Source organism: Oncorhynchus mykiss, chromosome 16 (assembly GCF_057628025.1).
Source record: "Oncorhynchus mykiss isolate SJ-2025 chromosome 16, ASM5762802v1, whole genome shotgun sequence".
NCBI classification, from domain to species: domain Eukaryota; kingdom Metazoa; phylum Chordata; class Actinopteri; order Salmoniformes; family Salmonidae; genus Oncorhynchus; species Oncorhynchus mykiss.
This window is the reverse complement of record NC_143037.1, coordinates 53,809,263-53,834,174: the sequence shown is the minus strand read 5'-3', so window position 1 is coordinate 53,834,174 and position 24,912 is coordinate 53,809,263. Positions and strand designations below refer to the sequence as shown.

The 24,912-nt window shown below is 40.7% G+C and overlaps 3 protein-coding genes across 7 annotated transcripts in view; 1 reads left to right on the top strand and 2 right to left on the bottom strand.

The window, feature by feature from the left end:
- Positions 1-15,008, bottom strand: part of nphp4 (nephronophthisis 4) — a 193,594-nt gene extending 178,586 nt beyond the window's left edge. For both annotated transcript variants that reach the window (XM_036947178.2, XM_036947179.2), the window contains exons 1-2: positions 14,525-15,008; positions 14,177-14,338 (exon numbers count right to left, since the gene is read on the bottom strand). In XM_036947178.2, the coding sequence (XP_036803073.1) occupies positions 14,177-14,338; positions 14,525-14,674 (312 nt within the window). In that variant the 5' untranslated portion in view covers positions 14,675-15,008. The remainder of the gene's footprint in view (positions 1-14,176; positions 14,339-14,524) is intronic.
- Positions 15,009-16,289: 1,281 nt separating this feature from the next.
- dffb (DNA fragmentation factor subunit beta) lies at positions 16,290-20,892 on the top strand. 4 transcript variants are annotated; one of them, XM_021566317.3, is made up of 7 exons: positions 16,290-16,612; positions 16,763-16,889; positions 17,341-17,526; positions 17,680-17,759; positions 19,193-19,366; positions 19,469-19,569; positions 19,729-20,892. In XM_021566317.3, exons 1-7 carry the CDS (start codon positions 16,490-16,492, stop codon positions 19,931-19,933), a joined length of 996 nt encoding a protein of 331 aa, XP_021421992.1. In that variant the 5' UTR covers positions 16,290-16,489; the 3' UTR covers positions 19,934-20,892. The 4 variants fall into 4 exon arrangements, 3 of the variants coding, with proteins under 3 accessions (XP_021421992.1, XP_090059379.1, XP_021421991.2); XR_016487364.1 differs by having other exon boundaries at positions 16,406-16,612; positions 17,680-17,781; XM_090203253.1 differs by lacking the exon at positions 17,680-17,759 and having other exon boundaries at positions 16,406-16,612; positions 19,312-19,366.
- On the bottom strand, positions 20,772-24,151 carry c16h1orf174 (chromosome 16 C1orf174 homolog). The gene is made up of 4 exons (XM_021566318.3): positions 23,705-24,151; positions 23,322-23,414; positions 22,315-22,686; positions 20,772-21,265 (listed from the first exon to the last, which is right to left on the bottom strand). Exons 2-4 carry the CDS (start codon positions 23,412-23,414, stop codon positions 21,131-21,133), a joined length of 600 nt encoding a protein of 199 aa, XP_021421993.2. The 5' UTR covers positions 23,705-24,151; the 3' UTR covers positions 20,772-21,130.
- Between the last annotated feature and the right edge of the window lie 761 nt (positions 24,152-24,912).

Here is a 24,912-nt window from a genome sequence, read left to right as displayed (position 1 = left end):
GTGATAGCAGAATAATGGGCCAAGCACACTGCATTGTGTTTGTGTGTGTGTGTACGCACGTATGTCAGTGAGAGGGAGAGAGAGTACAAAACAAGAGCGAGAAAGACCTCTCCTCTCATCGCCCCTCTGTCCTGGCTGCTCTGGTGACGATGGCAGGGTCTGAAATGCTCTCTGTGGTCACACAGCGGTAGATTATGGAGCATGGCACTGGAGTGTGGAAAGCCTTTAAGGAGCAGCTGCTCCACGGGATGTTTACTCCCACAGGAGCTGAAATATTGATCACTCCCAGCCAGGCAAAGCACAGGCCCCAACCAGCTCCATGTATAATTGAAGTGGGATCTCTCATGAGCACAGCAGTCAAAAAGGGAGAAGAGGAGTTAACCAGAGAAACCCAAAGTCCCACCAGTTCCCTTTTTGATGTACATAAATCATATGGAATTTCAGATATGTGTGCTTTGATCAGTCGTCCTGCTTGGATTGGGGGAGAGCAGAGGTGAGAGAAGAGTACAAAGGGATGTAACATGTTGACGAGAACTTGGGAAGTGAGGAATTTGGGTGGTTTTCGACAACTGGTTGCACTGGTTTTATCTGATCCATTTTGGTCCGGGGGTTAAGTTTAGTTAAATGGACAAATGTGTGATGTCTACCATTACCGCACACCTGCTATTATGTGCTCTAAGCTCAGTGGGGATTTCTCCTTAAGAAACCACTGTGCTCTTTTGAGAGCTCGAACGCAAAAACAAAATTATTCTACTCACTGATGTTCAAATGTTCTCAGTGACTCACTGCCTTTCAATACGTACCGTTTTGAAGCTATGTAATGGTGTGTGTTCAGAACAAAAACTCCTATATCACTCAAACATAAAGTACAGTGCATCAAAGCTGTGCGTCCTTCCAGGTACAATTTCTACACTATTGAATTGTGCTTGTTTTTGGAAAAAGATGGAATAAAATGGAGTGATCAGAATGAGAGGATGAACTACGGAACAGAGCTTCCAACTCCATTAGCCTAGCTCAATCCTCAGGCCATCTATGGCACAACAGTGCCATCTACTGCCCAAAACTGATAGTCTCAAACTTACTTGAGGTGGAGAATGAAAACTGTTAATATCGCCAGAGGAAGAGGCGAAGCGAGAGAGCCCACACCCATCAGAATCTGTCCACGTGGGAATACTGCGATAAGCAGACCGTCTGCCTTCCAGCCTTCGACTCACATTGTTAGGAAGGAGACAAGACCATCTTGTCATTATATACAGCATCTCTGATATCACCAAAACAACTTAAAATGTCATGTTTCACCAATAAGCTCACCAGGTACTATTAACAAGGCCGACAGACAAAATGAGTGAAGGAGCTGGTTTACATAACTGGGACACTTGAGGAACCAGTTAATCATGAATTAAAAGTATAAATATCATACCCCCACAAAAATTCTAACCTCCCCTTTTATTGTAATGGTGAGAGGTTTGTATGTCTTGGGGGGTATGATATTATTCCCGATTCATTCAGGATTATCTGTAATCATGGCAGCATCCACATTAATGTAGAAGTGTTCAGAAACATTCTATTCTCATTTACACTAAAAGTGACTCCAAAATGACACACTACATTATTTACCACTCATTTCTATTGGGCACAAAAATAATCTGAAATGCAACCAAAACAAACAGCAAATGCATCCAACAAGTTTATAGAGAGTCACTTGATGTAATCATTGCGTGCTAGGAATATGTGGCCAAATACTAAAACTTTTGACTACTTTAATACACATAAATGAATTTGTCCCAATACTTTTGGTCCCCTAAAATGGGGAGACTATGACAAAAAGTGTTGTAATTTTGAAACGGTTCACCTGAAATGGATAAAAAATATCCTCAAATGAAAGCTGACAGTCTGCACTTTAACCTCAGTCATTGGAGGGGGAAAAAAGTGTCACTGTCCCAATACTTTTGGAGCTCACTGTATGCATCATTGTATTCTATGGTTGCAAATGCAATTGCAAACCTTATGATCACTACAATCTTTTAATGATAGCATTCAACAAAACATTATTTCTGTTTTCTCTGCTCATGAATAGGCAATTTAGCAACAATAGTCTACATCTCAAATCTAAACATGGAAAGTTAAACACTGAAATAAAAGTAGTTATTATGTGATTAAAAGTTCCTTTTAGGTCAATTCTGTGTCCATAAACATGAACATCCTCATTGACATGATGATAATGCCTCACTTATGTCTGGAGAAAGAGCGAGCGAGACAGAGAGGAGAGATTTAATAGGAGCTTTTTCCTTCTGCCTTTAATCCCTCTGATTGTTTGAGTCATTCTCCTTGCCTGATATTAAAACCAATCCATCATGGCTGACAGGACCTATGCAATTTCACAGAGCTCCCCCGCTGCTCAGCTAGAATGCCGAGACTTTATTTGGATATCAAACAGCAATTTGCCACTCATAAACACCAACATGAATGCAGTGCAGCAGCCCAAATCAAATGAAAATGAAAGTGCCTCATGCAGCCTGAAACAACCAGACCTAGGCCACTTTATAATCCTGATAGGATGTGATATGTGTTACGACTGTTTGGGGCTGATGTGATCTGAAATGCGATTTGTTAATTGTTTCTGACCATTCAGGTCAGACCTAAACTATGCCTTTTGCAGTAGAGTAACCTACAATATTTTTGGTTAATATACCAGGAGTTCTGAAACATGGTCAATTATTTCAGAGCATCTATTGTCAAATGTCTCAACATCCATAGTAATGATTTCCTTTTTCAAGTCATTCCAAATTTCATCAAATAACATTCAAAGTGCATTCTACAATTTTTGCATTAAAGTGGCACGTTTTTTGCTCCTTATCATCATGACTTGAAATGTTTGAACAATATGAACAAAACATTCATAAACCAAGGCATGTAAAAGAAAGGTGAAATTATAGAAGTATGTGTCTGACTGTTGAATGCAGTATTTTTGCCACTTAACTGGTGTTTGAACAATAGGCATGGGGTTAATTCAATTTTATTCAATTCACGAATAACAGAAAATTTGCTTAATTTATTAACTGAAAATGGCCGTTCAACTCATCAATTCAATGAGCACATCATCCTAAATTGACCCCAACCTTGGTGAAGAAATCTATTTACATCACTTCTATTATCGTGTTATTATCAAGCGACTGTTTAGTTTTATTATCAAGCAGCTGACAAATTCAGTCTGTGAACATGCCTTCAGGGTTAACATCATATAAGGCCAGCTATTCAATCCTAACAAAGGTTGGGCTACTCATAAACGTTGATGGCACCAGCAAAACTTCTAGATTGGTTTTTGCAAGGGGAACACAGGCCCAGTCGTAAAATAGCCCTTCAGCAGAGCAAATAGATTAAAAACATTGAGTGCTAAAACATTGTCACATTCTTAATAGCTTGTCGTCTGAGGGTTCTAATGTGAAATACATATGGCATATTGAGTCAAAACAGCATTGGCCAACAGCTAGCCCAGTTACCCAGCTAACATTTCTAGGGAGAGAACGTTTTTATAATGTCACGTGTAATGTTCACTTGATGTTTGAGTGTCCAGTTTTACTTTAGTTAGGGGGAACATTTTACAATATGTTACAACAAAAAAACACTGAGAACCTATTTAGAATGTTTTGGCATTAGAGTTAGGAAAACGTTTCCTTCGTGTCAAACTAAAACATACCCAGAACGTGGTTACCATGTTCTCAGAAAACCCAATATTAATGTTCTAGACACGTTTCATGGTACATCGCAAAAACATTCATGTGCCCAGTAATGAGTTAGGAGAATATTCCATCAACGTCACACCAAAGAAAACACAGAACACGGTTGCCATGTTCTCTGAATTTAAAATCAAATGAAATGTCATTTGTCACATGCCTTGAATATAACAGGTGTAGATTAAATTGAGCTGCTTACTTACAAGCCCTTAACCAACAATGCAGTTTTATGAAAAAGTTTTGCAAAAAAAAATAGATAAGTAATAAAATTGAAAATAAAAGTAACAAATAATTAAACAGCAGCAGTAAAATAACAATAGCATGGCTATATACAGGGGGTACCTGTACAGAGTCGATGTGCAGTGGAAGCGATTAGTCGAGGTAATTGAGGATAATGTTCTAGACACGTTTCATAGGACGTTGCAAGAACATTCATGTCTCCAGTAATGAGAGTTAGGAGAATATTCCATCAATGTCACACCAAACATACACAGAACATGGTGGCCATGTTCTCAGAATAAAGACATTAACCCAATGAGTCCCATCGGCGTGATTAAGGATTTTTAAACCCTTTAAACAGTGTGATTAACAGGGGCTGAGTTAGAGTGGTGTTTGTGAGACATGGGTGTAGGGGCCATGGGCCAGGTCCTTTTACAAAAATGTATGAAGGTTTGAGCTACAAACAATTACAAGCCATCTATGAAAAGCTGAGACTCTTTGCTCTGTGATGCTCACAAGCTACACGAGTCGTTAGAAGGTAAGGAGTTCTTCTACATAGAAGATCCCAGGAAATCGCAGGACATAGTGCCTATAATACTGTAATAAGCTCACATAGTTGCTGTCAAACTCTAAAAATGCCACACAGTTGTCACTGACTAGTTGGATATTCATTTCCCACTGAGCAAACCATTTCTGTACTTACAACATTCATACACATTCATTTTTACAGGCTTTTGCCTTGGCGGAACTTATTTTTTAATTGACATTTGTCAATAAAACTAATGTATGCAACTGTTTCATGCCTATCGGTCTATAGGTTAAATTTGCATAATTCCGTGGAATGACATTGGAGTCAGATTTTTATCATAAAACCGGAACACTGTAAGAGTCTACCAGATAACGGCTCTGTCTCTAGTCAGAGTGAGCCATGAGCAAACCAGAGAAGACTCGTTGCTAGGCAACTCAGATGCAGGCTGTAGCACAGGGAGCAGCAGCGCAGAGGGAGAGACAGAGAGGTGCAGCATACATGCAGCAGCTACAACAACAGCTAAGCTAGCAACCAAAAAAAATGTTTCTCTCCTGTTCTATTGGTTTTTATATCAACTTTCTGTCGTTGTCCAAAAGCTAAATGCATTATCCGAGTCATATCGACAACCCATGGTAGTTGTTGAATATTTAGATGTTCATATCTGTTTTATGACACAGCTCGCATCAGATGGGTCTTTTAGAACAGTGTTTTCCCGCAAATTGCATTTTGGCAAATGTAAAACAATTACACTATATTGCAAAAGTATGTGGACACCCCTTCAAATTAGTGGATTCGGCTATTTCAGCTACACCTGTTGCTGACAGGTGTATAAAATCGAGCACACAGCCATGCAATCTCCATAGACAAATATTGGCAGTAGAATGGCCTTACTGAAGAGCTCAGTGACTTTCAACGTGGCACTTTCACTTTTCACAAGTTACTTCGTCAAATTTCTGCCCTGCTAAAGCTGCCCCGGTCAACTGGAGGTGTTGTTATTGTGAAGGGGAAACGTCTAGGAGCAACAACTGCTCAGCGAAGTGGTAGGCCACACAAGCTCACAGAACGGGACCGCAGTGTGCTGTCCTCATTTGCAACACTCACTACTGAGTTCCAAACTGCCTCTGGAAGCAACGTCAGCACAAGAACTGTTTGTCGGAAGCTTCATGAAATGGGTTTCCATGGCCGAACAGCAGCACACAAGCCTAAGATCACCATGCGCAATGCCAAGCGTCAGCTGGAGTGGTGTAAAGCTCGCCGCCATTGGACTCTGGAGAAGTGGAAACGTTCTCTGGAGTGATGAATCACGCTTCACCATCTGGCAGTCCGACAGGGCGAATCTGGGTTTGGCAGATGCCAGGAGAACGCTACCAGCCCCAATGCATAGTGCCAACTGTACAGTTAGGTGGAGGATGAATAATCGTCTGGGGATGTTTTTCATGGTTCAGGCTTGGCCCCTTAGTTCCAGTGAAGGGAAATCTTAACGCTACAACATACAATGACATTCTAGAAAATTCTCTGCTTCCAACTTCATGGCAACAGTTTGGGGAAGGCCCTTTCCTGTTTTAGCATGACAATGCCCTCGTGCCCAAAGCAAGGTCTATACAGAAATGGATTGTCGAGATTGGTGTGGAAGAACTTAACTGGCCTGCACAGAGCTCTGACCTTGATGCAGGCCAGTCAAGTTCCTCTGTGCAGGCCAGTGAAATTCAAGGTAATTATAGCAGCAATGGGGGGACCAACTCTATATTAATACCCATGATTTTGGAATGAGATGTTTGACGAGCAGGTCTTCACATACTTTTGGTCATGTAGTGTATGTATTACATTGTCTGCTTCCAGTAGTTCAGTATGTTCAATAATAAGAGCCGATAGACTTGCTATTGTCTAGTGATGACTGGTCGATTGTTTGGTCAATAGGGTGTTGATCGACAGAGATTTTCTTTTTGTCGACCAGTAGCAAATTTATTATTTTTGATGGCACGAGACACCCGTCTGATTTCACGCCCATCTCAGTGAACTAATCCATTGCAGAGAACAGGGGATGGACCAGTCCAAGAAGAAAGGGGGTGTGGCTAAGATGTCTTTCTCCAGTGTGCCCTCTCCCGACAATTTGTGCACATTCATTGTTTTAGAACTTAATTTTATGAATTGTTTGCGTATATCAATTCCCCATTACATATATCACCAGTAGTTAATTTACCATTAATTCCTAATCTACAATATTTGTTTGGTTATGGTTGGGGCGACAGGTAGCCTAGTGGTTAGAGCATTGGGCAAGTAACCGAAAAAAGTTGCTAGTTTGATTCCCCGAGCTGACAAGGTTAAAAACCGGTCGTTCTGCCCCTGAACAAGGCAGTTAACCCACTGTTCCTAGGCCATCATTGTAAATAAGAATTTGTTCTTAACTGACTTGCCTAGTTAAATAAAAAAAGGTTATTTATTTATGTTAATGCATCAAATATATTATTATTCCAGTCTTTTACCATTCTCTTACCATTCTCATTGTCTGAGTGGACACGTTGTTTGCAGAGTGCACGACCTATGCAATGCTTCTGAGAAACAAGTTTTGGTTTATCTCATTCCATTTACGAATTTTGTCAATTTAGTCATTGTCTTTTGTTTGGAGCGCACCTGTCAATGTTGAGCAAGAACACGCACCTGATTATGCATAGAAGTAGGCCTATAGGCTACCTGGCCTAAGCGCAAATATAGGCAAATAAATGTGCCCATTTGGGGATCCGATAGTATTTCTCTTTGGCTTAACGCACCACCTTAATGCGCTTTTGAACATCTCAAAGTAATTTTTCCTTCACCTCAAACAGCAAGCAAACAAAGTCTGTTTTTACATCCATTGAGAATGACAATAGTTGCTTAATGTCTTTGAAAAATCTTTCCAGCTCTCTCCCTTGAGGATTACCACTCAGTATGAAAGGGAAAAATGTAATGCTCTGATCCAGTGGAAACGTCATAAAACAGGCCTGCCTGATTACTTCTTATCCCTTGCACAAATAGCCTACAGCTGTGTCTGTCCCGAGCTTTGAGGGCCCAGAAAATGTTATACAATGTTGCAAGTTTGCTAATGCAAGCTTCAGGCCAGACCCAAGTTAATAGTTGATACGCTTCAAGTTAATTGCAGAGAGGCCAACCTAGCCAATGTAATTCATTTGATATTTATTTTTATCAGGATATTTTCTACCTGCAGGCTGCAATGTTTTTATTTGTTGGTTTTATGTAGGCTATTTTCACATAGTTGGCAATGGAAGTTACTTTTTAGGTTTATAATTTTAATTCAGATTTGGATATCATTTTGATTAACCACATGACAATGATTTTGAGATACTTTTGGTCATGTAGTGTATGTGGACACCTGCTCGTTGAACATCTCATTTCAAAATCATGGGCATAAATACGGAGTTAGTCCCCCCTTGCTGCTATAACTGTTCTGCCTTATTATTATTCGACCATGCTGGTCATTTATGAACATTTGTACATCTTAGGCAATGTTCTGTTATAATCTCCACCCGGCATAGCCAGAAGAGGACTGGCCACCCTACATAGCCTGGTTCCTCTAGGTTTCTTCCTAGGTTTTGGCCTTTCTAGGGAGTTTTTCCTAGCCACCGTGCTTCTACACCTGCATTGCTTGCTGTTTGGGGTTTTAGGCTGGGTTTCTGTACAGCACTTTGAGATATCAGCTGATGTACGAAGGGCTATATAAATAAATTTGATTTGATTTATAACAGCATCCACTCTTCTGGGAAGGCTTTCCACTAGATGTTGGAACATTGCTGTGGGGACATCAGGTTGGGCACTGATGTTGGGCAATTAGGCTCGCAGTCAGCGTTCCAATTCATCCCAATGGTGTTTGATGGGGTTGAGGTCAGGGCCCTGTGCAGGCCAGTCAAGTTCTTCCACACCAATCTCGAGAAACCATTTCTGTATGGACATCCCTCTGTGCATGGGGGCATTCTCATGCTGAAACAGGAAAGGTCCTTCCCCAAACTGTTGCAAAAAAGTTGGAAGCACAGAATCATCTAGAATGTTACTGTATGCTGTAACGTTAAGTCTTAAATCCAAGATGGCGTAGCAATCAGACGTCTTTGTCTTGTCCCATGTATATATATTTTTCTTCGCAATCTTTTTTATATTTTCCCTAAAAATCAACTTCAAAATACTCTCCTGGCAATATGTGCCATGTAAGAAAGCTAACGTTTAAGTTTCTTGCTCAGAACATGAGAACATATGAAAGCTGGTGGTTCCTTTTAACATGACTCTTCAATATTCCCAGGTAAGAAGTTTTAGGTTGTAGTTATTATAGGACTATTTCTCTCTTTACCATTTGTATTTCATTAACCTTTGACTATTGGATGTTCTCATAGGCACTTTAGTATTGCCAGTGTAACAGTATAGCTTCCATCCCTCTCCTCGCTCTTACCTGGGCTCGAACCAGGAACACATCGACAACAGCCACCCTCGAAGCATCGTTACCCATGCAGAGCAAGGGAAACAACCACTCCAAGTCTCAGAGCGAGTGACGTTTGAAACGTTATTAGCGCGCACCCCGCTAACTAGCTAGCCATTTCACATCGGTTACACCAGCCTAATCTCGGGAGTTGATAGGCTTGAAGTCATAAACAGTGCAATGCTTTAAGCACAGCGAAGAGCTGCTGGCAAAACGCACGAAAGTGCTGTTTGAATGAATGCTTACGAGGAGGCAAAAACAGACTTTTCCCCCATCGTGACGTCCCTCTATGGCCGGTATGCTAGCTTGCTATCCCCGGCCTGCTGCCTACCATCGCTCAGTCAGACTGCTCTATCAAATCATACACTTAATTATAACATAATAACACACAGAAATACGAGCCTTAGGTCATTAATATGGTCGAATCCGGAAACTATCATCTCGAAAACAAGACATTTATTCTTTCAGATAAAATACGGAACGGTTCCGTATTTCACTAACGGGTGGCATCCTTAAGTCTAAATATTCCTGTTACATTGCACAACCCTCAATGTTATGTCATAATTACATAACATTCTGGCAAATTAGGCGGCCCAAACTGTTGCATATACCCTGACTCTGCGTGCAATGAACGCAAGAGAAGTGACACAATTTCACCTGGTTAATAATGCCTGCTAACCTGGATTTCTTTTCGCTAAATATGCAGGTTTCAAAATATATACTTCTGTGTATTGATTTTAAGAAAGGCATTGATGTTTATGGTTAGGTACACATTGGAGCAACGATACGCACCGCATCGATTATATGCAATGCAGGACACGCTAGATAAACTAGTAATATCATCAACCATGTGTAGTTAACTAGTGATTATGATTGATTGATTGATTGTTTTTTATAAGATAAGTTTAATGCTAGCTAGCAACTTTCCTTACGCAGACGACACCATACTGTACACCTCTGGCCCTTCGTTGGACACTGTGTTAACAACCCTCCAGACGAGCTTCAATGCCATACAACTCTCCTTCCGTGGCCTCCAACTGCTCTTAAATGCAAGTAAAACTAAATGCATGCTCTTCAACCGATCTCTGCCCGCACCTGCCCGCCCGTCCAGCATCACTACTCTGGACGGTTCTGACTTAGAATATGTGGACAACTACAAATACCTAGGTGTCTGGTTAGACTGTAAACTCTCCTTCCAGACTCACATTAAGCATCTCCAATCTAAAATTAAATCTAGAATCGGCTTCCTATTTCACAACAGAGCATCCTTCACTCACGCTGCCAAACATACCCTCGTAAAACTGACCATCCTACCGCTCCTCGACGATGTCATTTACAAAATAGCCTCCAACACTCTACTCAACAAATTGGATGCAGTCTATCACAGTGCCATCCGTTTTGTCACCAAAGCCCAATATACTACCCACCACTGCGACCTGTACGCTCTCGTTGGCTGGCCCTCGCTTCATACTCGTCGCCACTGGCTCCAGGTCATCTACAAATCTCTGCTAGATAAAGCCCCGCCTTATCTCAGCTCACTGGTCACCATAGCAGCACCCACCCGTAGCACGCGCTCCAGCAGGTATATCTCACTGGTCACCCCCAAAGCCAATTCTTCCTTTGGCCGCCTCCCCTTTCATTTCTCTGATAATTACCTATATTTTCCTAACCCTCCGAAAAATGGACACTGGCATATTCTTGCAACGTTCCAAGGAAACGTGTCTAGAACATTGTTATTGAATATTCTGAGAGCATGGTAAACACGTTCTGGGTAAGTTGTGTTTGACATTAAGGGAACGGTCTCTTGGAAACAGTCCTTGTCAATAAAACATCACAATACGGTGCAGAGTGTTCGATTTGGCTGCTGGGGGGCAAGGAGACCCTCAGCTCTGCTAAAACATTGTCGTTTTCAAGGGATTGTTAAATACATTTTAACTATTTGGTTTTAATATCATCACCTCTTGAAGAGCCTAGTCTGAGCTACACATTTCCGAATATTCCACATTTAGCTCTATCATCAGAGTTGAATATTCAGAGAACATACTGTATGCTTTTCAGTAAACATCAATTCATCATGTATTTTCAGATACGTGAGGGTAGCCTCTCCATTTCACATGAAGAGGGTAGCCTCTCCACATGAGACTCCTAAAGCAGGGGTGTCAAAGTCAAATGGACGGAGGGCCAAATAAAAAAATCAGCTACAAGACGAGGGCCGGACTGTTCGAATGTTCATTGAAAAATTTTTAAATGACGCATATAGTCTAGTGAACCTAATTGAACCTACTGAAAACCTAACAAATATATTACAATATGATCAGATAAATAAAGCAATATTTTCTTATGGCTCTGTCAGTAATCTTTAATTTTCAACAGACACAAAAGACAAATTTCCTTTATATAAATATCCCCATAACATGAACATTAAATGAAAGAAACCGGTATTCAAGGCACCATCAGTAGACTATATTTTCTATTTTAGCAAAAGTGGGCTAAATTTACTTCAAAGAAAAAACAATAATAGCAATTTTCTATCATCCACTCAACTGAAATATTTTTAAAATATAATTGGATTGAAATACAAAAAAATAAAGTGCAAAAATCTATTAATCAAAAACAACACTTTGTTTAAGGAGAAGTAACATGCAGTGAAAACAAATATTAAATTTTAACTTTTAAACTTGAACTGAGTAAAAACTCTAAATATGTGATTGCACAGTAATGTTCACTTGTTTGAGGTTGAGGGTGATACTTGGTGGTGTCCCATCTTTTCCACAAGTTCATCAATGTTCGGGGTAAGGCTCTGAGCTGAAGAAATCCTCAGAATTGAGTGGAGGTGTTCAGCAGTAAGTCGACTTCTGTGTGATGTTTTGTTCAGGTTCATCAAAGAAAACAGTTGTTCACACAGGTATGTGCTGCCAAACATAGACAACGTTTGAGCAGCCTGGATGCGCAGCTGGGGCATTGTGCCGGGGAGGAAACGGGCGAACTCCGCAGCACCCACTGCCGCATATTTTGCCCTCAGTGCATCATTGCATTGGAGGTCAATCAACTCCATTTGGAGGTTTGGTGGTGAGCTTTCCACGTCAACAGCAAATGGGTTACCGAGCAGTTCCAACCTGCTTTTTTGTGCTTCAAAGTCAGCAAATCGGCGTCGAAAGTCAGCGGCAAGCATACCTATTTTATCAGCCAACTGTGTGCTCGGGAACGCACTGGTAGAGAGCTTCTCTTTCATGGTCTGGCAGCTGGGAAAGTGGCTCAAATTTTCTTTCCGCATCTGCGTCTCCCACAGAGTCAGTTTGGTTTTAAATGCCTTCACTGTACTGTACATATCAGAGATGACACGATCCCGACCCTGCAGCTGCAAGTTTATTGCATTCAGATGACTCGTAATGTCACACAGAAAAGCCATTTCACACAGAAACATTTCGTCTCGGAGTTGTGTTGTGTCTTTCCCTTTGCTGTCCAAGAACAGACAAATCTCCTCACGAAGCTCGAAACATCTTTGAAGCACCTTTCCCTGGCTTAGCCATCGCACCTCTGTGTGATAAGGCAAATCACCATGCTCCGTTTCTAACTCCGTCAGAAATGCCTTGAACTGGCGGTGATTCAAACCTTTGGCTCTGATAAAGTTAACTGTGCGCGTGATGATGCTCATTACATGCTCCATTTTCAAGGCTTTACCGCACAACGCTTCCTGGTGTATGATACAATGATAAGCTGTCAGCTCACCTGTCGCGTTTTCCTCTTGCATCTTTTCCCGTATCTTCGCCACCAGTCCGCTCCTGTGTCCACACATCGCAGGTGCTCCGTCGGTTGTCAAACCCACGAGTTTTTCCCAAGGCAGCTCCATCTCATTTACACATCTTGACACCTCTTCATACAAATCATGCCCCGTAGTTGTGCCATGCATAGGACGTAAAGCCAAAAACTCCTCTGTCACGCTTAGGTTGGAGTCCACTCCGCGGATGAAAATTGACAACTGGGCAATGTCAGAAATGTCGGTGCTCTCATCCACAGCCAAGGAATATGCAATAAAATATTTTCCCTTTTTCACAAGCTGCTCTTTTAGATTGATGGACAACTGGTCTACTCTCTCGGCAATGGTGTTTCTGCTCAGACTCACATTTAAAAAGAGTTGCCTTTTTTCTGGGCAAACTTCGTCACAAACTTTAATCATGCAGTTTTTGATGAAATCCCCCTCCGTAAATGGCCGGGCTGATTTAGCGATCTCTTCTGCCAAAATAAAACTGGCCTTGACAGCAGCCTGGCCTTGTGATTTGGCTTTTTTGAACAGAGCCTGTCGAGATTTGAGGCCTCGTTTTAATTCCTCTGCCTTTTGTAGCCTTTGTTCCATGTCCATATTCTTGTTTTTGTCCGCGTGTTTCGTTTCATAATGTCGTCTCAGATTATACTCTTTCAGTACCGCCACACTTTCTCCACACAGAAGACACACAGGTTTTCCAGCTACCTTCGTGAACATATACTCCGACTCCCACCTTGTTTGAAACCCCCGGTTCTCAGTATCCACCTTCCGTTTTGCCATTTTTGATGGGTATCTGAAAGTTAATTTTACTGTGATGCTGACGACTGCTGTGCCAATAAATATTGAAATGAAGCAGCCTACTGCTCGGTGCGTCACCTTTGCATTGTGGGAAATGTAGTATTGGTGCGTGTAAAAGATCTGCGGGCTGCCGGCTTGCTGCGGGCCGGTTCTAATAATAAATCAAGATCATCCCAGGGGCCGTAAAAAACCTTCTTGCGGGCCGGATGTGGCCCGCGGGCCTTGACTCTGACATATGTGTCCTAAAGGAACCTTCTCTAAAGTTGTGAAAATTTTTCTTATTAGCAATTCAGCTAATTGTGGGCCAGCTCTCCCTTGAACAAACTCCTTATAACTGGTGTAAATACTGACCAATGGAAGCCTTTTTTGACACTTCCATTTTCCTTGGACATTCTAGCCCTGTCCAAAAACAACAATTGGCAACTACAAACTGCTCAAAAACTAAGGCTCTCGTACCAGAGATGAGGCAAAAAGTTAACTTTTTGACATGTTACCCAAATGCCTTCAGTTCTGCAGTCAGCTTTGTTGGTAATTCGCAGAGAAGTCAGCAATCGCTTGTTGTTTGCTTCTTAACAGGGCGTATCAGCGTAAACCGCTCCTTTATAATACTAAAACCACTCAGGATAATGTGGTTGACAATGTTAACTGTGTGTTTCCCTAGAACAGTTGTATACCTCATTAAACATTGCCCTGTGGACACCACTCATCTGTTGGGGTAAGCTCTTCAACGTTCTCCCGAAGAAGTGCTGGTGGCTGGTATCAAACAGGGAAACACTCAGCTGGTACTTGACTGGTTCCCTCTTTCGATTCCCTTCTGACTCCCCTTCCTTCTTCTCCTAAGTGATGAGGGGAGTAGAAATGTTTGTAACTGGAAGTCAATTAGAAACGGGTCCCTAGCTAAACATTGGCAACTCTACTAACGTTTGTCTACCTACCAGGCTGGGCTAAAATCAAACTTGCGAATGGCATTAGCTAGCTAACTCTTCGGATGCCAGGTTTATGCAAATAAGGCGTAGGCCTACCTGTTGAATGTGAGGTCCATCAAGATGCTTCAGGATGATTTGGAAGCCTTGAGAATGGGTGTGGGATGAGTCCTGTGCCAGTCGAACAGTCTGGCTGTGTGGAGGAATCACCCGTCCTCTCTCAAACAGTCCTTTCCAGTCGTCGGTCATTGAGAGGATATTTCGAGTCTGCAGCAAAGTCAAATTTCGCTAGCTATATTTAGCTAAAACAACAACACCTAGCTTGCTAGTTAGTGGGTTTTGTTTGGTGTGTTTGCTATCAGTAAGTAACGTTAGCTAACATTAGGACTTGTTCATTAAGATACCAAAGCGAACTTTGCACTATTCTCAAACCTCAGAAAATAAGATTGTTACCCAAACTAGCTATGCTTGTAATTGTAGCAAGTAAAATGTCGCGCAGTTGTATAAAAATCACTGTTTACCCTCGCTTATTTGAAATCCTAGCTATCCATGCATGTTGGCAACAGGGGAAGCAATAATAGCTGACTTTCAAAAGGGGGTAAAGATTTAAAAGATAAATAAATGAAGGTACGAATAGTAAAAATATATATTTTATCAAATCGACTGATATATTTAAAGATGAAAGATGTTCATTTTAAAATGGATTATGTAAATGAAGGATTACCAAATGACCTGAATGAAATTGTTCTATTACCCTATGTTCCCTTTAAATTGGTTTCTCCCGTCACTTGGCATCGGTTACTACGGTGATATTAACGTTGCTATGCCTTTTCTTCTTATTCGTTCAAAATGTACTAAAGAGAGCGGGAGACCAGCACGTGTCCATATCGCCACCCTCTGGTTTGGGAAGGATACATACTGTTGGACATTGCATATTCTCTATGCAAAACGATCCTCATCCACAGATTCATTTGCATTTAAATACAGCCTTGTGTATACTGTAGTGGTCAGGGTGAGGAGGACCATAACAAATCCTAATAATTTGGACATCATATTCTATCTTCCTAGGGATTGACTGTTAAAATACATTGGCCAATGCCACCACTAGGAGAAATGGGGAGAACTTGCATAGCACACTCACCAGCTGTTTTATTTAATCTTTATTTAACTAGGCAAGTCAGTTAAGAACAAATTATTTTGTACAATGATGGCCTACCAAAAGGCAAAAGGCCTACTGCGGGGACGGGGACTGGGATTTCTTTATTTTATTTGATTTAATATAGGACAAAACACACATCACAACAAGAGACAACACTACATAAAGAGACACCTATGACAACAACATAGCAAAGCAGCAACACATGACAACACAACACGGTAGCAACACAACATGGAACAAACATTATTGGGCACAGACAACAGCAAAAAGGGCAAGAAGGTAGAGACAACAATACATCACGCAAAGCAGCCACAACTGTCAGTAAGAGTGTCCATGATTGAGTTTTTAAATGAAGAGATTGAGATAAAACTGTCCACTTTGAGTGTTTATTGCAGCTCATTCCAGTCGCTAGCTGCAGCGAACTGAAAAGACGAGCGACCTTTAACAGAATGACTGACAGGATGGGTGTTGTATGTGGAGGGTGAGGGCTGCAGTAGATATCTCAGATGGGGGGTGAGGCCTAAGCTTAGCTTGATGGTCTGTGAACTCTGGTCTAAATATGTCTTTGCTCTGGACCAAAACTTGCATCCTAGAGAGCACATTTGTAAGACGGATAATGTGGCCACACAATAGAATCAAGTAGGATACCGTTACCTATAAAATCAGGCCCCTGACATACAGAATATAAGTACTATAACAATTGAGATCCTCTTCATCTTTTTATCTGCATCTGCTACTGGATATTCTAGAAGCAGCTGAGTGACACTGTCAACTGTGTGCACGTGCAGTTCTAAAACGCTAGATGGCAGTATATTGGATAATTTTCCAACCTGTCCTGTAGCTGGCAGCATGCATCGTTTCTTTGTGTGTTTCTGCACATTGGTCTTCATAGAAGAAAAGACGCAATGTTTGGACTTCAAAGAAAAAAACAAGTTGTCAAAATAAGAAGCCTGAATGAAACAAAAAAATATGGGGTGGCTGCAACAAGTCTGAAAGAGCTTCTCAAAAAGGGGAGTAAACTTCTACAGGTACGATTTCGTCCAGTAGCTTGCTATGTTTAGCACATTCTACTGCTACTACCAGACCATAACAGCGGGTCTAGACTTGCAACCAGGAAGTGGCGATAATGAAAGTTACATTATTTTGTTTAAATTATTATGTGAATAATTTTCTTCTAGGTTCCACTCGTCGGTTCGCATATTTCCATGTATGAAGATGGAACAGAATTGACAGAGGACTATTTCCGAAGTCTTCCAGACAATGCTGAACTTGTCCTTCTTGCCATGGATGAGAGATGGAGCGGCTGTGAGTGAAACATTAAAAGTAACTAAAAGACTGTAAAAAAGAAACATAGTAACTAGCCAACTAACAACCTAAGACTATGTGGCATGCACAATGCACATTCATATAGGGTTTAGGACCTACTTTATGTAGCTGTGCATGGTAAATAAATGATAACAATACTAACTTAAATATGCACTTATACAAATATGCATAACCTTGTGGTGATTGATTTGAAAGGGATGCATTGGTAAAAGTAATAGAAATATAGCCTTGCTTTCACTCGTAGGAAGAGCGGTTAACCAGGCTCATGTATTGAGTAGCTTAACCATGCCTGCCAGTGATACTTGCCAGTGAGGCTGTCTGGGCTTCAAATACAGTCGGTTACATGGGTGCCATGACTCTGATGTTTAGGTTAACAGAGGCTGTTCTGTGAACCAATTGAAATAACTGTTATGATTTGTGATTATTTCAGTTGTCTGCGACATAGGCCGGTTGCTGGACACCGACAGGAACTCAGATCTTCTGATTGATGCGGCTAAGGGGCTTCTCTCAAACGAGCGGTCTCCAAAGAGACGCAGACTCCTGGGGGACCTGCTCCTGCACTTGAAGGACAGCTCTGAGGCTGAAAACAGAGAAGACGATGAAGACTGGTTCCAAGGTAACAAGTCTTCAATCTTGGGATGGATAGAAATCCTGCAGGAAACGATGTGGCAGCCAAAAGAAAGATGGAGAAAAACAAGGACATTTTTATTTTTTAATCTGAAACAAACTGTCTCTTTACGGTTATACCGTTCTATTTTTGGGCTTTCAGGAATTGATGACAGATTTAAGACCAAATCAGCCTACATGAAGTACAACTGTGAGAGCAGGATTCGTGGATACATGAAGGAGGTGAAGCTACAGTGCCTTCAAAGTATTCATACCACTTGACTTATTACACGTTGTGTTACAGCTTGAATTCAAAATTGATTAAATATTTTTTTTATACATCTACACCTATACCCTATAATGACAAAGTGAAAACATGTTTTTAGAAATGTTGGCAAATGTAATACAGAAATATCAAATTTACATAAGTATTCACACCCCTAAGTCAATACTTTGTAGAAGCACCTTTGGTAGAGATTCCAGCTGGCAAGTCTTTAAGAGCATTCCACACATGGATTGTGCAGCATTTGCTCATTGTTCTTTTCAAAATTCTTCAAGCTCTGTCAAGTTGGTTGTTGATCATTGCTAGAAAACCATTTTCAGGTCTTGCCATAGATTTAAGTACAAACTGTAACTCGGCCACTCAGGAACATTTGGCTTTTTGGTTAGCAAATCGTGTAGATTTGACCTTGTGTTTTACATTATTGTCCTGCTGAAAGGTGATTTTTAATCTCCTAGTGTCTGGTGGAAAGCAGACTGAACCAGGCTTTCCTCTAGGATTTTGCCTTTGCTTAACTCCATTTCTTTTTTATCCTGAAAAACTCCCCAGTCCTTACAAGCATACCCACATGATGCAGCCACCACCATGCTTGAAAATATGGAGAATGTATTGTATTTGCCCCAAACATAACACTTTGAATTCAGGACAAAAAGTTAATTGTTTTGCCACATTGTTTGCAGTGTTACTTTGGTGCCTTGTTGCATGTTTTGGAATATTTTTGTATTCTGTACAGGCTTCCTTTTCACTCTGTCATTTAGGTTAGTATTGTGGAATAACTACAATGTTGTTGATCCATCCTCAGTCGTCTATGCCATTAAACTCTGGCTCATGGGATATTCAATGTCTGCTTTCAAAATATATATATCTACCAGTAGGTGCCCTTCTTTTCGAGGCATTGGAAAACCTCCCAGGTCTTTGTGGTTTAATCTGTTTGAAATTCACTGCTCCGCTGAGGGACCTTAGATCATTTTACGTGTGGGGTAGAGATGAGGCAGTCATTCAAAAATCATGTTAAACACTTATTGCACAGAGTTAGTCCATGCAACTCATGTGACTTAAGGACATTTTTACTCCTGAACTTTAGGCTTTCCGAAAGAAAGGGGTTGAATTCTTGACTCAAGACATTTCAGCTTCAGTGTGACAGCAACAATCTCAATTTAATCCGTTTTAAATTCCGGCTGTAAGACAATGTGGAAAAAAGGGTGTGAATACTTTCTGGTGGCACTGTATATTACTGATGCTTTGGTTTCACGCTGAAAGTGGTTGGCACTGTCAAGAAGTGATCCTCAAAAGCCGTACCTCATAACAAGCCTACTCCATACATACTGTCAATTGTAATCTGCCCTATTTTCTGAGGAAAGAATACACGTGACAGACTTTATTCTCTTATTCACAGGTGCATAGTTATGCTCAAACCATCCAAAAACCTAAACTCAAGGACGAATACAAGAAGACTGCAGAGTGCTTAGTGATGCAGCTGAAATCTGACAAGTACAATGGTTGCTACTTCAACAGGAAAGAAAAGGAACAAAATCGACTATGCACCCAGGAAGGATGGTTCTCCTGTCAGGTAACATTGATAGCATAGATATTATAATGGTAACTAACAGGACCAGATTATGTTTGGCTCAGTAGCATCCTGTGTCCTTTCCCATCTCTCTCCTTTCCTCAGGGTGCTTTTGACCATGATGAATGCAAGTCCCTTCACTCAATCAACCCCTATGGAAACCGAGAGAGCAGGATTCTCTTTAGCACCTGGAACTTGGACCACGGGTGGGTTTAGTGAATAAAGGTTATAAATATTCAGAATGTTAAGCTCAAAATTGTTTGTAAACAGTAACAAAAAAGCTTGCTTGATTATCAATTGCAATTGTTAAGGTCGTTTAAGGACAAGTTTTATCAAATCTAGACTGAAATCTGTTTCTGTCCCAGGATTGAAAAGAAGAGGACAGTCATTCCTACCCTGGTGGAAGCACTGCAGAAACACAAGAGCAGCAACATAAACCTGGACTATTTTTACAAACTGCTGTTTACTCGGGAGAATCTGAAGCTGGTACATATTGTATGCCATAAGAAAGGTGCCCATGACTTGCTCTGTGACAAAAGGAAAATTTACAAACAGGGCAAACGAAAATGATTCTCTAAAGTGAAGGGTATATGTTTTTCTACTGTTTATTCTTGAATTTTGTATTTCTTTATTAACTAGCTAACGGATGAAGTGCAAGATGCATGATAACTGGTAAATAACTAAATGTAATTATGGGCAGGGAACATTTCTGCTACTATCAGTACAGCTTATTTATTGATCATTTTGTGCTAGTGATTTTAAAGCACTCCATCATGAGCTATTGTTTGGGTAATAGTCAATGGACCAATTGCAAATCGTCCCAAGCCCTACACACGGGTATGTTCCGTTCGATTCAACGTTTGCTACGTCGCGTGTCAGTTTGTACTGAACAACACGTTCCCCCCAATACAGCACACACCAGTCTTCAATAGCCTTTGAGGTACGTTTGGTGGGTGTGGCGTGATCAATATGGATGTGACCATTTCAAATGGCAAAATGTGTGTCGCACACGCCATACAGTCGCTCTCTGGGCCACCATAATGACACCGTTCAACTATTTGCTCAGAACAATACTGCTTCCATTGAAATGAAATGCTTAACATTGTTCTATACTACTGAATGCACCCCTGGAGATTTGATTGGTATAAGCAAATGGTGAAACTTCCACCCAGCCTATCGGTGGAGCTATTACCATATTGATTACATCTGTCAAATCCTCTGAACTCCAGTAGAGTATAGGGTGGGGGGGTTGAAATATTAAAGGTTTGACTATTGTTGGAGTCAAGCAGATTTGATGATTACAGCTGATTTGAGCGCAGCTCCATGGCCTGTAAGTGTAATTAGATAATTATGTGATAAAGTTCTGCTTAGTTTCAATAGCACAATACAAAACAGCAGACACAGGTAATTGAACATTTAAGTTCTTGTATTGGCAATGCAACTTTGACTACAAATATTGTGCATACATAAGGCATTCAGTAACAATATTGTAAAAGATACAATATAAATAAAACAATCTGAGCACTTAACCTGTGCCATTTAAACAATATACAGTATAGATAATTGAAAAGTGAAGTTTTGTTAGTGCAAATATTAATACAAAGATGTATAACTTTAGGGTATATGCTGGCAAAACATTAACTTGATACCCTGGTTCTGTTGAACGAATCCACTTTATTGGGCTCAACTGTGACGTTAGGCTTGTTAAGGTCGTTTAAGGACAAGTTTTATTCCATCCTATTGATAGGAATGAGTTATTTCTGTAAATTAAGTGCCAACTATTTCATCTTGCTGCATTTCTGTGTAGCCCTCTTCATCACTGTCCTCTTTGGCATAGTACTGTCGTCTCCTGTGCTCCCTCCTGCTGAAGGTCGAAGTGGCCGTAGATCTCCGTGGACAATCCTACAAGGCAAATAACAGCATGTCAATAACCATGTTTCCATCCAGTTTTTATGCGAAAAAAGTAATATCATATAAAAAGACAATCACGACAGCTGTGATGGAAACGTTTTGGTACAATTTTATAAATACAGACAGAATTTGTTCGTTTGACATGGTGGGATCTTTGTCAGTAAAATTAATTATGCAAGAATTGCCCGTGGAAATATTGATAGAATAACTATCATATCGAAGTAAACTTGGGAGTCACACGATGTTATGGTATGTGATCCTCCCACTACAACTCTGGAAACCATGCAGTTTTAGGCTACAGATTAAATAAGTTATGAACGTCACAAGGTGATGAAAGTGCAGTGATCTTGATGCTCCTTTCCAATAAATATAGATGGGTCGGATTCTGGTGGCATGATCGATGCTTGACAAATAAAAAAATATTCTCGCACTTATCCATAATAATCTCATCATATAGACTAGCTTACCCCCACTGTATCTGAGCTGTTGGCTAGAGCTCATGTGCCAAGACCAGAGTAGGTACAACACATTAGTTTCTGCTGCCATTTCTCACAATTCATTTTACAGACAAAAAGATCCCAACTTGTCTAGCGTATTTAGTTTTGTCGACATTTGGAAAGTTTACCGACAAATGTTTCCATCAGGCCTGTTGTGACTTTTTCACGCGCTTGTCGGAAATAGGAAAGTCGGAAATGTCCAACTTGCTAACCTGTTATAGTGATACACGTGCCGCATTCAACCAGTTAACTGTGACATTTCCCACATGCTTTCTTGTTCCGACTAGTACATGAAAGCAGAATTACTCGCATAATAAAAGGTTGGATGGAAACCTTTATTTGTTGTGTTTACACAGGCTGCCCAATTCTGATCTTTTTCCCACCAAAAAATAGCTTTTCTGAACTGTACTGATTGGTCAAGAGACACATTTTTGAAGAAAAATAAATAATTTGGCTGCCTGTGTAAAACGCAGCCATTGTGCTCAACATCAGACCAGGATCTTGTTTATCACACCTAGCACTTGTTATAAAATCTCATCTCACCTGCACAACTTCCATATTTCCGAAGAACTTTTCCACAGGAAGAACCTGGTTACTGTCATCATCAAGGAAGACGCTCTTGTCAATCACAACACCCGCTTCTGTTTCGTCATCCTCCGTCTTCTCTGGCAACCCGTTTGTTCGACAGTAAATTAACTCTAATCGCACACCGTTCTCTTTACCCTCCCACAATTCCTCCAGGTCTGGTGGTGCTCCACAACTTGTCTTTTCAGGCCTCTCGCAACCATCGCAGCTGAGCCTCTCAGAAATGGTTGTTGACTCCCTACAACCACCAACCATCCAGTCATTCAGGGCCATTTCTGTTTTTGAGTCTTCAATTTTCATTTTTTTATCATGCCTCCTCTTCCCTGAACTCTATAAAGTCAAAACACCAACTTATTAAAAATAATAAACAGGCTTCCATGACACTATTAATGACAATCCCAGTGGTGGAAAAAGTACCCAACTGTCAAACTGGTATAAAAGTAAAGATATCTTAACAGAAAATGACTCAAATAAAAGTTACCCAGTAAAATACTACTCGAGTAAAAGTATTTGGTTTTACATTTTACTTTTGATACTTAAGTATATTTAATTGCACTGTTGGTTAAGGGCTTGTAAGTAAGCATTCACTGTAAAGTCTACACTTGTGGTATTCAACACGTGACAAAGTTCGATTTGAATTGCTAAAATCTACTTAAATATCAAAAGTACAAGTATGGATAATTTCTAATTCCTTATTAGTCCGCCAGATCATAGGCAGTAGGGATGTTTTCTTGGTAACTGAATTGAACCATTTTCTGTCCTGCTAAGCATTCAAAATGTAACGAGTACTTTTGGGTTTCAGGGAAAATATATGAAGTGAAAAGTACATTATTTTCTTTAGGAATGTAGTAAAGTAAAAATACTACATAGTAAAGTACGGATACCCAAAAAAACTAAGTAGTACTTTATACTCTTGCGTAATCCATAATGTAAAATGAAAACAGAAGAACTAAACGTTCACCGACCTTATCTGAACTCTTCACCTCGAGATGGACCCTGCTTGAGGAAACAGCGCACATCCCCTTTCGCCGCTTCAAGTTGCTAACTCGACTCGGCATCTGAAATGAGGAGTTCACACATGTTGTTAACTCAGTTGGAAAACTGGACATTAGCTAACACTTCGAGCTGGCTAACCAACTGTTACTGCCCCACTTTTAGCCGACTAAACTGATGTTACTGCCCCACTAGCTGATAAAAGACTATAAACAATTCCCAAAGACAATGGAAAATGTAATAAATAACTACCCGAAGTGTTAAAAATAATATAAATACTGTTGTGGGAGGTTAACTAGCTAACTTAACGTTAGTAGCTGCAGTAACTAGCCAACTCTGACAAGCTTAACGTTACCTGGATAACTATGTCGGTCGCTGGCTTGCAATCTTGTAAACAGTCACTTTTTTCAGTCAGTGGATGTAGCCAAATTAGCTAATAAAATCCAGTAATTGTGTTGTAAATACAGGTAGTCAGCAAACTGTAAAATCGTGGTTCTGATAAAGCGCCGCCGTGGTGAACCGAGAAAGCTTCCGAACCCGACTAAATGTTTCTGTATAGAAGTCACGTGCAAGTAATTATTTTCCGTTTCCAGTTTTGGAGAACAAAACAGCATATGCGTCAGTAGGGTTACCTCGACCTTACACCGGGCTCAATGCTGATTGAGGTGATATGCTGGCTTCCACTAGTTAGCACAGCCACAAAGTCAAAATTGAGAGGGGGCCAGTTGCGACATTATCTCAGTCATCCACCAGGGTCTCTATGCTGCCACCTACGCTCAGTGCAGTGCATCACTCAGGAATAGTGGGGGGGTTTCAAAATGAACCATAAAAGGAGAAGTGGGGATTTCGAAAGAGTATTTTAACACTAGAAGCGCTGGAATTCCAATACTACTAGGACCGCCATGACTTGATATTTCAATTATTATTATTATTATTATTATGATTATTATTTCAAATATTCAATAATACATAGATTGTAAAGTGAATGTGAAATAAGTTAATGTAGCTAACGTTAGCTAGCATTTACATTTACGAAAAACATAACATTACGTACACGGCTACCTGTAGGTATTGTTCAAAGACAACTCACAGTGAGTTCATCTTTTTTGTTGTTGTTGCATAAATTAAATTCCTTCATTTAATTTCTGCAGACCATGACTGACGTCCGATAACCCAAACGGCGTCTTGAGTGGCATATTTCAAAACCCCCACTTCTCCTTATTGGTTCCTTTCGAAACCCCCACTTTATCTGAGAGATGCACTGCACTGAGAGATAACATATTAGGCAGCTAAGGTAACCTGCCTAAATTATTACCGCCCGTTAGCCATGAAGTGCTTTGAAAGGCTGGTCATGGCTCACATCAACACCATCATGCCAGAAACCCTAAAACCACTCCAATTTGCATACTGCCCCAACAGATCCACAGATGATGGAATCTCAATCGCACTCCACACTGCCCTTTCCCACCTGGACAAAAGGAACACCTATGTGAGGATGCTGTTCATTGATTACAGCTCAGCGTTCAACACCATAGTGCCCTCAAAGCTCATCACTAAGCTAAG

Excerpts from the sequence above, each read along its gene's own strand:
- dffb (XM_021566316.3), top strand. The coding sequence starts at position 16,490 with ATGTTTGGACTTCAAAGAAAAAAACAAGTTGTCAAAATAAGAAGCCTG. Across the intron at positions 17,760-19,192 it reads TTCGTGGATACATGAAGGAG|GTGCATAGTTATGCTCAAAC; the intron begins GTGAAGCTACAG and ends TCTTATTCACAG. Across the intron at positions 19,367-19,468 it reads AAGGATGGTTCTCCTGTCAG|GGTGCTTTTGACCATGATGA; the intron begins GTAACATTGATA and ends TCCTTTCCTCAG.
- c16h1orf174 (XM_021566318.3), bottom strand. The coding sequence starts at position 23,414 with ATGCCGAGTCGAGTTAGCAACTTGAAGCGGCGAAAGGGGATGTGCGCT. Across the intron at positions 22,687-23,321 it reads AGGTGAAGAGTTCAGATAAG|AGTTCAGGGAAGAGGAGGCA; the intron begins GTCGGTGAACGT and ends TTGACTTTATAG. Across the intron at positions 21,266-22,314 it reads GAAATATGGAAGTTGTGCAG|GATTGTCCACGGAGATCTAC; the intron begins GTGAGATGAGAT and ends TTTGCCTTGTAG.